Source organism: Odontesthes bonariensis, chromosome 21 (assembly GCF_027942865.1).
Source record: "Odontesthes bonariensis isolate fOdoBon6 chromosome 21, fOdoBon6.hap1, whole genome shotgun sequence".
NCBI classification, from domain to species: domain Eukaryota; kingdom Metazoa; phylum Chordata; class Actinopteri; order Atheriniformes; family Atherinopsidae; genus Odontesthes; species Odontesthes bonariensis.
Window position 1 is genome coordinate 2,789,504 of NC_134526.1, and position 13,838 is coordinate 2,803,341.

The 13,838-nt window shown below is 45.9% G+C and overlaps 1 protein-coding gene across 1 annotated transcript; it reads left to right on the forward strand.

The window, feature by feature from the left end:
• The first annotated feature begins 3,713 nt into the window (after nt 1–3,713).
• Nucleotides 3,714–13,838, forward strand: LOC142370801 (NLR family CARD domain-containing protein 3-like). The gene is given in 9 exon segments (XM_075453285.1): nt 3,714–3,779; nt 6,423–6,533; nt 6,618–6,767; nt 7,687–7,765; nt 7,928–8,135; nt 8,283–10,071; nt 10,300–10,788; nt 11,249–11,295; nt 11,422–13,838. Coding segments are annotated over 8 exon segments (3,405 nt in total). The 5' UTR covers nt 3,714–3,779; nt 6,423–6,465; the 3' UTR covers nt 11,997–13,838.

The window sequence follows — 13,838 nt, forward strand, 5'->3', positions numbered from 1 at the left end:
TTGTCGTTTGATGATGTTGTTGTTTGATGGATTGTGTTAGAACTAAATCCTCCAACTCCTCTGCAGTGGGTTCTGAAGAATAGCAGTTGGGTGTCAATATGGAACACATGTACATTATATGTCAATCTTTTAAGGATGGTGACCTACTGTTGAACAGTGCTGAGATGTCCACAGAATCATTAGCTGGAAGTCTGTGGATTTCCTAAAAAATTGTATTGGTACTTTATACTTATACTACTTATGCTATTTATCAATGTAAGACATTTAAATTAAAAGTTTTTCTTCCTGGGGCCATGGTCCTGATCTTCTCTTGACGAATCCTTAGAGCTAGGATACCCACATCCGGTCCTCGAGGGCCGCTGTCCTGCAGGTTTTAGATGTTTCCCTGCTTCACCTGATTCTGATTAATGCATCGTTAGCAGGGTTCTGCAGAACTTAATCTTTTGAAGTGATCCATTTACTCTGAATCAGGTGTGTTGAAGCAGAGAAACATTAAATGGGGTGAGGTGTTCCGGGCCCGTCCGACAGGGGGTGGTCGGTGGCGTAGTGGGCACAGCAGGCACCCCATGTACAGAGGCTACAGTCCTCGCTGCAGCTGGCCCCGGTTCGAGTCCCGAACCGGACGGCCCTTTGCTGCATGTCTTCCAGCTTTTCTGGGGGGACCCCGAGGCGTTCCCAGGCCAGCCGAGAGACAGTCTCTCCAACGTGTGCTGGGTGTTCCCCGGGGCCTCCTCCCAGTGGGACGGGCCCAGAACACCACACCAGGTAGGCGTCCAGGAGGCATCCTAATCAGATGCTCAAGCCACCTCATCTGACTCCTCTCGATGCGGAGGAGCAGCGGTTCTACTCTGAGCCCCTCCCGGATGACCGAGCTTCTCACCCTATCTCTAAGGGAGAGCCCAGACACCCTGCGGAGGAAACTCATTTCGGCCGCTTGTATTCGCGATCTCGTTCTTTCGGTCACTACCCACAGCTCGTGACCACAGGTGAGGTGATGGATGGAACATAGATTGACCGGTAAATCGAGAGCTTCGCCTTCTGGCTCAGCTCCTTCTTCACCACGACGGGCCGGTGCAGAGCCCGCATCACTGCAGACGCCGCACCGATCCGCCTGTCAATCTCCTGCTCCATTCGTCCCTCACTTGTGAACAAGACCCCGAGATACTTGAACTCCTCCACTTGGGGAATGCTCTCTCCCGACCCGGAGAGAGCATTCCACCCTTTTCCGGCCGAGGACCATGGTCTCAGATTTGGAGGTGCTGATTCTCATCCCAGCCGCTTCACACTCGGCTGCGAACTGCTCCAGTGAGAGCTGAAGGTCACGGCCCGACGACTACAACAGAACCACATCATCCGCAAAGAGCAGAGACCCGATTCTGAGGTCGCCAAAACGGACCCCCTCAACGCCCTGGCTGCGCCTAGAAATTCTGTCCATAAAAATTATGAACAGGACCGGTGACAAAGGGCAGCCCTGACGGAGTCCAACCCTCACAGGAAACATGTCCGACTTACTGCCGGCAATGCGGACCAAACTCTGTCACCGGTCATACAGAGACCGAACAGCACCTATGAAGGGGTCCATACTCACGGAGCACCCCCCACAGGACTCCCAGAGTGACACGGTCGAACGCCTTCTCCAGGTCCACAAAACACATGTAGACCGGTTGGGCGAACTCCCATGCACCCTCCAGGATCCTGCTGAGCGTGTAGAGCTGGTCCACTGTTCCACGGCTAGGACGAAAACGAAACTGCACCTCCTGAATCCGAGATTTGATTATCCAGCGGATCCTCCTCCCCAGTACCCCCAAATAGACCTTACCAGGGAGGCTGAGGAGTGTGATCCCCCTATAGTTGGAACACACCCTCCGTTCTCCTTTTTTAAAGAGGGGCACCACCACCCCGATCTGCCAGCCCAGAGGCACTGCCCCCGATGTCCACGCAATGTTGTAGAGACGTGTCATTCAAGACAGCCCGACAGCATCCAGAGCCTTGAGGAACTCCGGACGGACCTCATCCACCCCCGGGGCCTTTCCCCTGAAAAGTTTTTTGACCACCTTGATGACCTCAGCCCAAGAAATGGGAGGCCCCACATCCGAGCTCCCTGACTCTGCTTCCTCATCGGAAAGGCATGTTGGTAGGATTGAGGAGGTCCTCGAAGTATTCCCCCCACGACAACATCCCTGCTTGAGGTCAGCAGAGCCCCACCCTCACCATACATGGTTTTGAAGGGTCCTCACCGTGTTTAACTGTTGGAAGATGTCGACTGGAAGAAGGATTCTTGGCAAATGTGTTGACAGAAATGTGAGTATTTCCCTTGGCAAAGCAAATGTGTTTGGAACAGTATTCAGATCACCATCATTTACACAACATGCCGTAAAAACCTTGAAGATGTAAATATATTTTTAATTGTGAAACAAACAAGAAACAATACCCAAAAAGAAAACGTGTATACAGAGCTATGCACCCCTTCCCCTTCTCAAATTCAGGACTTTTAAAGCCGCCTTTTATTATTACGGGTAAATTATATCTGTATTATTATCCATAACAGATATCTGTGCCATTTTACAGACGCCTTGTCCTCCCACATCAGGCAGGTATCACATGTAATAAATGAAATTCTGCTTACTCCAAAGATAACACAATAATAAAGGCGACCTATGAACGCTGACAGTGTTTAGTTTATCTGACTGTGGGATTTAGCCCCACCCATTCCTGGACGTCTCCATGATGGGCTCAGTTTTATGAAGCCACTCTGAGCTGCTCAGATAGATTAATTATTGACACCTCAGGCTATCAAAGGTGGCTGCTGTGTGATGCTTTCTTTGCTCGTTACGGCCTGTAAAGTAAATCTGCCTGCAGAGGCAAGCAGCTGTGCTTCTGGATGTTTGTCTTGTTTGTTATATCCATCCAAAATACAAGTGAAACAGTTCAGTAGCTTTTATTGGATAAAGGCCATCACTTGTTTCTGTGTTATTATGAGTCTCCTCTGGGAGGGGAGGCGGATGTCCTGATGGACTCCTGCCCACCTGAGCATTTACTGTCTGAGCTTCTGCCCTCAGAGGGCCCAGATTTTCATTATTTCTGCTCTATATCCAACGTCTGAACCACCGAACAGAAAATTACAATAAAGTTTTGTTTCCTTTTGCTGTGGAAAAAAGCTTTTGTGAATAATTTCTAAACACCTTCCCCACATGACTGATCACATGATCAATGAGCTGTTTGAGAAAATGAACATGAGCAACACTGATAGAAAATTAGAATCCGAGCAGTTTAAAACGATTCTTGCAGTTTGCCTTAGACTTAAAAACACATCTTTTTTTTATTTTACTGAGATCAAAACTGGTCATCAGCATGAAAATCAGACCAAAATATAGACTGAGATTAAAGGCTGACACAAAGCCAACACTGGATCCAGGTTAGCCCATCCTCTCCTCCCTGACTGCCAGGATGAGTGGTCTGTTCACAGAGTTCATTTCACTGTTGATCCTGAGCTGATGAGCATCAGAGCACACCTGAACACACCTGTTCTGATTCAAAGGCAGCCATGTTCATGCGGGGAATTTACACTGAATCTCTGAGAGAACTGCAGTACAAAGTTCAGAGTTTGTTGTTCAGTAACTTGGAGGTGTGTTTAACATGAACTCCTCTGGTCAGACAGGTTCTATCTGTCCCGCCTCCATCACAGGTGGACTCGGCTCTGACTGGTTCCAGGAAGCAGCTCACCTGTGTCTCAGTCTGTCGAGTGGAGAGTCTTCTTCTTGTTCAGCTCTGAACAATCTGTAAGTTCAAACTTTCCTGTTTGTTTCTGCTCTGTGATGTTGGAGAACATGTTCACTTCTTATTTCAGAACAAAGTTTGATCAGTTTGTGGTTGAAGATAAATCTACATGATGATGAGATTATTGATTAACTGGAATCAATCAACATGATGATCAGGTGATATTTTTATGTTTCATGTTTTTATTTTATTGAAGTTCAAATATATTTATCACATTCATGACCAGAAAAATAGCCGTAAAATCTGAAAAACCCCTGAGGTGGATCGAACCATTTTCTAACACGTTTGGTGATTATTATCTGAAAGGAGAGACAGATGTGTCATGTACAGACGTGTAAGGCTGCCATGTTATAGTCATATTGAAATGGGAGCAGACATAACAAAGTGGCGGGAATAAACCTGTTATAACAGGTCAGCCATCTTGGCTGTGCCCTTATAAGGAGGATCAGCTGTGTCATTAGTTGCTATGGCGACAGCTGTAATAGTAGCGGAGTACACACACTATATGGCTCCAACTGACAGGGAGACCTTGGTGCTCAATACTGATATGTTTGCCCCGAACAAACAGTCGCCGTTCGAAAACTATAAGTTATATCTGAAATATACTTCGACTGTGAGCGCCAGAAGGGACGACAGAAGCCACTGGTGTATTTCTTATGCTGCTACTATGTACGGTATTTTTTTAATGGCAGTTTTAAAAACAGCCTTCACATTGATTTGACATGGAGATGAGGTGACCTGGTTATAATGGCCGTCAATGGCAGCCCGAGTGGTCGCTCTCTGCGCTCAGAGGGGATTTGAGAGAAAACCGTGAGGCCAAGCACAATGAGGGTGACTTTGGGTGAAAGAGGACAAAAATACCTACATTTTGAAGTATAATTTGTCTGGGTGCAGCAAACATTTTGAATGTGAGGGAAGTTTGTTTGAGTGATTTTGGTATTAATATCGAGTTGGTAAAAATAGAGTGTGAGACCCCAGGACAGCAGAGTGAGAGGAGTCCTGATTTCTCCTAAAAGTTAAACTGCTGTTGTGTCAAAGCTTTACAATATATCAGCAAAGCCTTTAGTTCAGTTACAGTTGAGTCTTTCCTGCCCTGTTTAAACTTTGAATGATGTGTCTATGATGAAGTATGGCTGAGTTATGAGGCCTCCAAATTGGGCTATTTTGTCCCATTATACATGAATTTGAATGCATTTCCAAAGGGCCAAAATTCCCAAGTTTTGATTTTGATTTAATTTCAGCTCCTTTTTCTCAGTATTTAGACTTTTGATCAGCTTTATTAAAAGCCTCACACAGCTCAGATCTAACATCTGTCCCTGTTTGTATTTGCTGTTAAAAAGTCCTCTGAAAACCAGTGTTGTGCCAGTTCACAGCTTTACTGAACTAGTTCAAGTTCAGTTCATACATGCTCAAAGTGAACAGTTCACGTTCAAAGTTCACAATTTTAATTCTGAACTAGTTCAAAGTTCAGTTCATTTTACTTTTTTCGTGAGATATTCAAATAAATACTTTTTTTCACACTACGAGCGATAAATCACTATATTTTCTTTGAAACTGCTCATTGTAGACATTTGCTCATGACACTGCAATTGTGGGTTTCTTACCAGGTGATGAAACTTGCAGCAGTACAGACAAGGTAGTGTAATTTGCGTTTGGGGTTGGCAGGGGGTCTTTTTTCCCTTTCCTCCCTTATGACCCTCGAGGGCGTGCATATATGCATTCACACTGGATGGATGTTTTAACTCAATGTGCCGTTTCAAATTCGAGAAGGACGTTGTTGATGTCCTAACTTGTTTTTGCTGCGCAGGTGGACACAGAAAAGTACACACAAAAGTAAGATTTTTGCCGTCGGGGTCTTGGTTTGCAAGAGTGTAAAATTGTTTTAAATGTTCATAAGGAGAATCGGTGTCTTTCTCCGTGCCATCACTTCCACTAGCCTTTTTTATTTAATTGCAGCGCTCTCTCTCTCTCTCTCTCTCTCGCTCCTCCAGCCCTCCGCGCGCAATTCATCACGGGTAACGTCGTTCGGAAGCCAGTATGTTATTCAACTATTCTCAGCCGGACACTACGTTGCCCGCAATGCATTGCGCACCCAATGTCAAAACCATTTCTGTCTGGTGATACATGATTTAAGCGGCACCAGCGAGAATACAGGAGGGTTTCAAAAGAGAAAACAGATGTCACTCAGTTTTCAATGGAAAACAAATTCCAACGTTCATTTACAGTGATGACTGCCGTTCATGACACATAATGTGAACGAATTCACGTTCAAGTTCTTTATTAAAAAACGTGTTGCGTTCAGTTCAACGTTCGCGAAAAAATGAGCGTGTTCAATGAACGCGTTCACGCACAACACTGCTGAAAACTAAACAGACAGAATCCTTCATCATCGTCATCGGGATCATGAGGTGTCTGCTGGGCTGTAGCTCCATGCCTCCCTCTAGTGGACAGGTGGTGGAAGTACAGCAGCTGATGGCAGCTTCCTCTGCCTCAGCACTCCTGTCTGACTGCATTCAGCTGACACTGATATGAAACAGAGAATCAGAGCCAATCAGAGGAGGAGCAGCTGATCTTTTTACAGCACAGATGATGGAAAAGAGGATGTGAGTTGATGTGCAGATGAATGATCTGTGTTTCCTCTGCAGAAGAAGGTAGAAAGTGTGTGTGAGCTGATGTGAGTTCAGCAGCATGGATCAGTGTGAGGACACTAAAACCTCTCTGTGTGGGGAACATGAGAGCCGGAGCAAAGCTCAGAGGTGAGGTGACCATCTCTAACTGTCCATGACTCTTCTCCATGTCAGAGCTCAGCACTCACATCACCAAACCACCTTTATTCACAGGAACCAGCCTGGATCTGAACCTGAACCTGAACCTGAACCTGAACCTGAACCTGAACCTGAACCTGAACCCAGCTGTGTGTCCATGCAGAGCGACAGGTCAAATGATCGTTTTATTGTCTTTAAATCAGACCAACGTTCACGGCCTCAGAGGTGAGCTGTGTGTAAATGGTGTAACACTGTAAAATGTACCAGAGTCAGTTTGAACAGTTCTTTTTCCAACTTGTGTTTAATGTGAGCTCTGATTCACATCCATTTCATCTTCACATGTGAAACTGTCAAAGTGGAAAGAATGGATGTTAAATTAGGTCTCTTTTAGGGAGTAAAATTAACATTTAGATGCTGAAAGACCAAAGTTCTTTAGAATATTTCCTGAACTTATTGATGAGTCTCTGATGGAGTTTGGCCCAAAGCGGTGAGCCATGACCCATCCTTGTTGGAGAGACTGAACCTTTGGTGGAAGCTGCTGTTATACCCAACCCTGACACCCTCACCTGTCAGCAGATAACCTGCTGGTTGGAGAAGCTTCCAGAACGCTGTTCCTGTAGATTCTGTAAACTTTCTGTCTTTCTGTGACTCCAGAACAACTTTTACTGAGTGTTGCTGCATCAGGTTCTACATTTGGTTCTGTTTTCTAAATACAAAGAAGTTGGTCAGTGAAGACTCTGAAATCATTTCTTTGAACTCGTTTCTGTTCAATAAATTTTGAAACCAATGAACTAATTCCACACTGAAGTTTTTGTTGTATTTTAGAAACTACAGCTACGATCCAACCAACACGTCAGCTGGACTCCTCACAAAGAAACAAATCTTTTGTCAGTTCACACAGTTCTGTATCCCTTCCTCCTCACACTGCTTCATCTGACCTCAGCTTCCTCCCACTGTTAGAAACACACTGAGCTCTTATCTTCTGGAACACAGATGCTGATGATGTGCAGCTTCAGAGTTAATCAGCTGCTTTATGGCTGCGTTCACTGCTCACATCCACACATCCCTTCATGGACCTTCACCTTGTGTTGCTCTCTGTGTGGACAGACACAATGTGAGCTCATTCTTCATGATTCCTCCACAGAGTGGACCAGCAGAGCTCAGAGGGTCCCAGTGGTCCGTCTGCCCAGCAGCATCAAACACAGCTGGACTCCATATTTATGGTCTGTACATGTACAACAACTACTTTTCCATCTGTTCTGCTCACAGCCATCTCCATGCTGCACTCTGTAGGCCAGTGGGCTGTCAGTGTGTCCAACATGGATCTGATGTTTGGCTCCATGGTTTCAGTCTGATGGGCTCATTCATATAGTTTTCTGTTCCAGCTGCTGGAGGACAACATGCTCACTTTTGTGAAGGAGGAGCTGAAGAAGGTGCAGAAGGCTCTGAGTCCAGATTACCCAGAATGCTTAGAGAGTCAGAGGGAGGGTGAGGATGAAGAGCAGAGGAGCAGCAGAGAGGCATTAGTGAAGATCACAGCTCACTTCCTGAGGAGAATGAAGCAGGAGGAGCTGGCTGACCGTCTGCAGAGCAGTAAGAGGATTCCTCTAAAGGTTTAACCTGCTGGATAAATGACACATTTACTGATGTCTCAGCACACAGAACAGCAGATGTTCAGATACTCATTCTGTACAGGGTTGAAATGTCTGTTTACTGATGTTATTTCTTGTCTTCATTCAGAATTGCATCAACTTAAACATAAATGTGCTCTGAAGAAGAAGTTCCAGTGTGTGTTTGAGGGGATTCCTAAAGCAGGAAAGCCAACCCTTCTGAATCAGATCTACACAGAGCTCTACATCACAGAGGGAGGGAGCGGAGAGGTCAATGATGAACATGAGGTCAGACAGATTGAAGCAGCATCCAGGAAAGCAGGCAGAGCAGAAACATCCATCAGACAAGAAGACATCTTTAAAGGCCCACCTGGAGGAGATGAACCAATCAGAACAGTGATGACAAAGGGAGTGGCTGGCATTGGGAAAACAGTCTTAACACAGAAGTTCACTCTGGACTGGGCTGAAGGCAAAGCCAACCAGGACATCCACTTCATGTTTCCATTCACTTTCAGAGAGCTGAATGTGCTGAAAGAGAGAAAGTTCAGCTTGGTGGAGCTTGTTCATCACTTCTTTACTGAGACCAAAGCAGCAGGAATCTGCAGCTTTGAACAGTTCCAGGTCGTGTTCATCTTTGACGGTCTGGATGAGTGTCGACTTCCTCTGGACTTCCACAGCAAGGAGCCCCTGACTGATGCTACAGAGCCCACCTCAGTGGATGTGCTGCTGACAAACCTCATCAGGGGGGAGCTGCTTCCCTCTGCTCGCCTCTGGATAACCACACGACCTGCAGCAGCCAATCAGATCCCTCCTGGCTGTGTTGGCATGGTGACAGAGGTCAGAGGGTTCACTGACCCACAGAAGGAGGAGTACTTCAGGAAGAGATTCAGAGATTCAGAGCAGGCCAGCAGGATCATCTCCCACATCCAGACATCCCGAAGCCTCCGCATCATGTGCCACATCCCGGTCTTCTGCTGGATCACTGCTACAGTTCTGGAGCATGTGTTGGAAACCAGAGAGGGAGCAGAGCTGCCCAGCACCCTGACTGAGATGTACATCCACTTCCTGGTGGTTCAGGCCAAAGTGAAGAAGCTCAAGTATGATGGAGGAGCTGAGACAGATCCACACTGGAGTCCAGAGAGCAGGAAGATGATTGAGTCTCTGGGAAAACTGGCTTTTGAGCAGCTGCAGAAAGGAAAGCTGATCTTCTATGAATCAGACCTGACAGAGTGTGGCATCGATATCTCAGAAGCCTCAGTGTACTCAGGAGTGTTCACACAGATCTTTAGAGAGGAGAGAGGGCTGTGCCAGGAGAAGGTGTTCTGCTTCATCCATCTGAGTGTTCAGGAGTTTCTGGCTGCTCTGCATGTGCATCTGACCTTCATCAACTCTGGACTCAACCTGATGGGAGAACAACAAACAACCTCTGTGTGGTCAAAAATGTTTTACAAACCTAATCTAAAATATCTCCATCAGAGTGCTGTGAACAAGGCCTTAGAGAGTCCAAACGGACACCTGGACCTGTTCCTCCGCTTCCTCCTGGGTCTTTCCCTGCAGACCAATCAGAGGCTCCTACGAGGCCTGCTGACACAGACAGGAAGTAGCTCACAGACCAATAAGGAAACAGTTGATTACATCAAGAAGAAGATCAGTGAGAATCTGTCTGCAGAGAGAAGCATCAATCTGTTCCACTGTCTGAATGAACTGAATGATCGTTCTCTGGTGGAGGAGATCCAACAGGCCCTGAGTTCAGGAAGTCTCTCCACAGATAAACTGTCTCCTGCTCAGTGTTCAGCTCTGGTCTTCATCTTACTGTCATCAGGAAAACATCTGGATGAGTTTGACCTGAAGAAATACTCTGCTTCAGAGGAGGCTCTTCTGAGGCTGCTGCCAGTGGTCAAAGCCTCCAACAAAGCTGTGTAAGTACAGAGATAAATATGTTTTAAATGCTCTGTTTACTTGTTAAAAGGAGAGAAAATAACTGAGTTATTTCTCAGATAATTTCAGTTTGTAGATAACACAGATTCACAGCAAACAGTTCCATCAGATCAGTTTACATCAAGAGGAAAGAAACACGGTGCAAGAACTTTATAATATTTATAAAGTTCTTACATAACTTAATTCTCTTCCTGTTATTCCCTCCTCAGACTGAGCGGCTGTAACCTCTCAGAGAGAAGCTGTGCAGCTCTGTCCTCAGCTCTCAGCTCCCAGTCCTCCAGCCTGACAGAACTGGACCTGAGTAACAACAACCTGCAGGATTCAGGGCTGAAGCAGCTGTCTGTTGGACTGCAGAGTCCAAACTGTAACCTGGAAGCTCTCAGGTCAGGATTCATTCAACTGTTCAGCTGCTGATCATTTTAATTCTGCTTTACAGTCATGGATGAACAGCTGACCTGTTCAGGATGGTGTCTGCTGTTGGAGTCTTTTCTCTCAGTTTCTGCCATTTGTGTTGTTTCCTGCAGCCTGTCAGGCTGTCTGATCACAGAGGAAGGCTGTGCTTCTCTGGTCTCAGCTCTGACCTCCAACCCCTCCCATCTGAGAGAGCTGGACCTGAGCTACAACCATCCAGGAGACTCAGCAGTGAGGCAGCTCTCAGCTGGACTGGAGGATCCACAGTGGAGGCTGGACACTCTCAGGTATGGAGAGCTCTGCTGCTTTAATCATTTCCCTTCTAACCGGCTCATGAGCTGGTTAGAAGTGATGCCGAGCAGCGAGGGAGGAGCAAACCTCTGTGAGGAGGAGGAGGAAATGTCTGCCAGCATTAGCCGGTGTCCCCTTAAAACAGCGTGGATCTGTCAGAATGATGGGGGTTTATCGTGTCATTCCTCAGATAAATGGGCCCCAAAGAAAACATACATACCAGCAACCATCTGCTGGTTAATGCTCAGCCTGTAAGGAAACATATTCAGCAGATTCAGAGACTTTATTCATCCAGTTAAAGGGACATTTCTGTGTTTCTGAAGTGGGGCTGTGTGAAGTCCTCATGAGCAGTCAGCATCTCTCTCAGTGTAGAACAATGTGTGTGTGAGAGCCATGTAATGTCCATGTTTGATGCTGAAAGAGACAGTGCTGCTCTGACCCCCCTCCTCCTTTCAGGGTGGAGCCTGCTGGAGAACGATGGCTGACACCAGGGCTGAGGAAGTGTGAGTGTGTTCTTCATCTGATTCATGACATTCAGCCATCTTCACACTGTCACAGCACTCATTGATCAAAGTGAACAGATGATGGATCAATAACTGCAGCTGGATTGTGTTTGTTCTCTCCATCAGATTCCTGTCAACTCACAATCGACACAAACACAGTGAACAGGAAACTGAAACTGTCTGACAGCAACAGGAAGGTGACACGTGTGGAGGAGGTTCAGTCATATCCTGATCATCCAGACAGATTTGATGAATGTTCTCAGCTGCTGTGTAGAAATGTTCTGACTGGTCGCTGTTACTGGGAGGTCGAGTGGAGAGGAAGGGTTGATATATCAGTGAGTTACAGAGGAATCAGCAGGAGAGGAGGCAGTGAATGTGTGTTTGGATGGAATGATCAGTCCTGGTCTCTGAGCTGCTCTGATGGAGGTTACTCTGTCTGGCACAATGCCAGAGAAACATCCTCCTCCTCCTCCTCCTCCTCCTCCTCCTCCTCCTCCTCCTCCGCCTCCTCCTCCTCCTCTGTCTGTAACAGAGCAGCAGTGTATGTGGACCGTCCTGCTGGCACTCTGTCCTTCTACAGCGTCTCCTCTGACACACTGATCCACCTCCACACCTTCAGCACCACATTCACTGAAGAACCTCTGCATCCTGGATTTGGGTTCTGGTTCTGGTCATCTGGTTCCTCAGTGTCTCTGTGCTGAGTATACAGAGTGTCCTCCTGTCAGAGAATCCCTGCTGAACAGATAGTTAATTCTGTCTCTTTCACTCAGAAACACTTTTTCAGATTTGTGGTTTCAAGCGTTCTTATTCCAAAGGAGAAAGAGTCCTCGGACTTGAGTCAGCTCCGGATGATCTCCCTCCTAAATGTAGAGGGGAAGATTTTCTTTAGTTTAGTTGCACAGAGTTTAGCTAGTTATTTAGAAAATAATAGCTTAATAGATACTACTGTGCAGAAGGCAGGAATACCAGGTTTCACAGGGTGTTTAGAGCACACTAGCATAATTTGGCATCAGATTCAGACAGCCAAGACTTGCATGTTTTATTTCTGGATCTAGCAAATGCATTTGCTTCAGTGCCACAAAGCCTCATTTGGAAAGCGTTTGAGTATTTTAGAGTGCCCGTAATAGTTGTTAACTTAGTAAGAGCACATTTTCAGGATATTAGACTGTGCTTAAGTACAGCAGGTTTCAACAGGAAAGTTAATAAGACAATAAGGAGGCAAGGCAGCTTGGAGGATGCTTGTGATTGGGAGATGCAGGTAGATTTAGGAAATAAGCTTGTTGTTCCCCAGGAAATAGTCTCTACAAATCTAAGGCCTGATATAGTCTTGTGGTCTAGGAGTAGAATGAGTCTAATTCATAGAGCCCAGTCTCATAGAGACTGTTCCTTGGAGGGAATTAGTAGCAGAAGCATATGAAAGGAAAAAGCTTAGGTATGTGGAGTTGGGGGCAGAAGCAGAGCAGCGAGGATGGAAGGTTAGAATCTGTCCAGTGGAAGTAGGATGTAGAGGATTTGTTGCAAAGTCTGTTGTCTCATTGTTGAGGGAGCTGGGTGTAAGTGGACAGAGTGTGAGGAAAAGAGTGAAGGAAGTGTCAGATGAGGCAGTAAAGTCCAGTCAATGGATTTGGATTAGAAGAAGCAATAGTAGCTGGGGGCCCAGCAGGGGGAGCACTTAGGGTAAACAGACTCTTTGAAGAAACAAAGAAGAAATTCAGGATATTTAAGTGGAGGGTGTGGCCCATGTGAGTCTTTTGAAACCAGGCGGCCATTTTAGGTGAGTTGGCCTGTTTTGCTTTGTTTTTTTGCTGGCATTTTTAGTGATTGTAGGACTGTTTAGGTGAGTTTGTCTGCTGAATCTGCTAGTGTATCTTGTCCTGCCTCCACCTCTGGCACCCTCTATATTTTCATCACCCCCTACCCGGTCCAGGGTTTGAATCCCATTCCTACTTATCTTTACCTCTTTATTTCTCCCCCTACCCGAACCAGGGCTTGAATCCCCAAACCGCTGTGACTGGTGTGCAGTTGGTGAGAGGCTGAGGTAGCTTGTGTTTGTGGAAAAAAATAGAAAGAAAAAAGATGGTTATTGTGTTGTGAGGAGCAGTGATGGCTGGCATTAGGACTCTGGGACGCCAGTGATCACTGTCTAGCCTCCTGGAGGTGACGTGGGCCAAACTCGACGAAACACTGATGAAAGGAGGTTCCCCCCTGATGACCCAAATGACATGTTGGTCAGTACTGCTCACTGGTGTATATAGGGAGTATAAGGAATTATTCACTGAGTCTGGTCCATTTTTTATTTGGCACAAGTTTTTTGTGTTTATCTTAAATCACTGATTCTGCTCCAATGAGCAGAAGTTTAGTGAGCAGCCAGGGTTCATCCTGATGATATGCGATTATAGTCTGAATTATTGATTTCTCATCTCAGACAGTTGATATTTTACATAATGTTACATCATTATTTTTAAAATTCAGTCTCGCAATGTTTGACTTTGTATTTGAAATGTTGAATTTTTAAAATCTTCAATAAATATTTTCAAAAATCA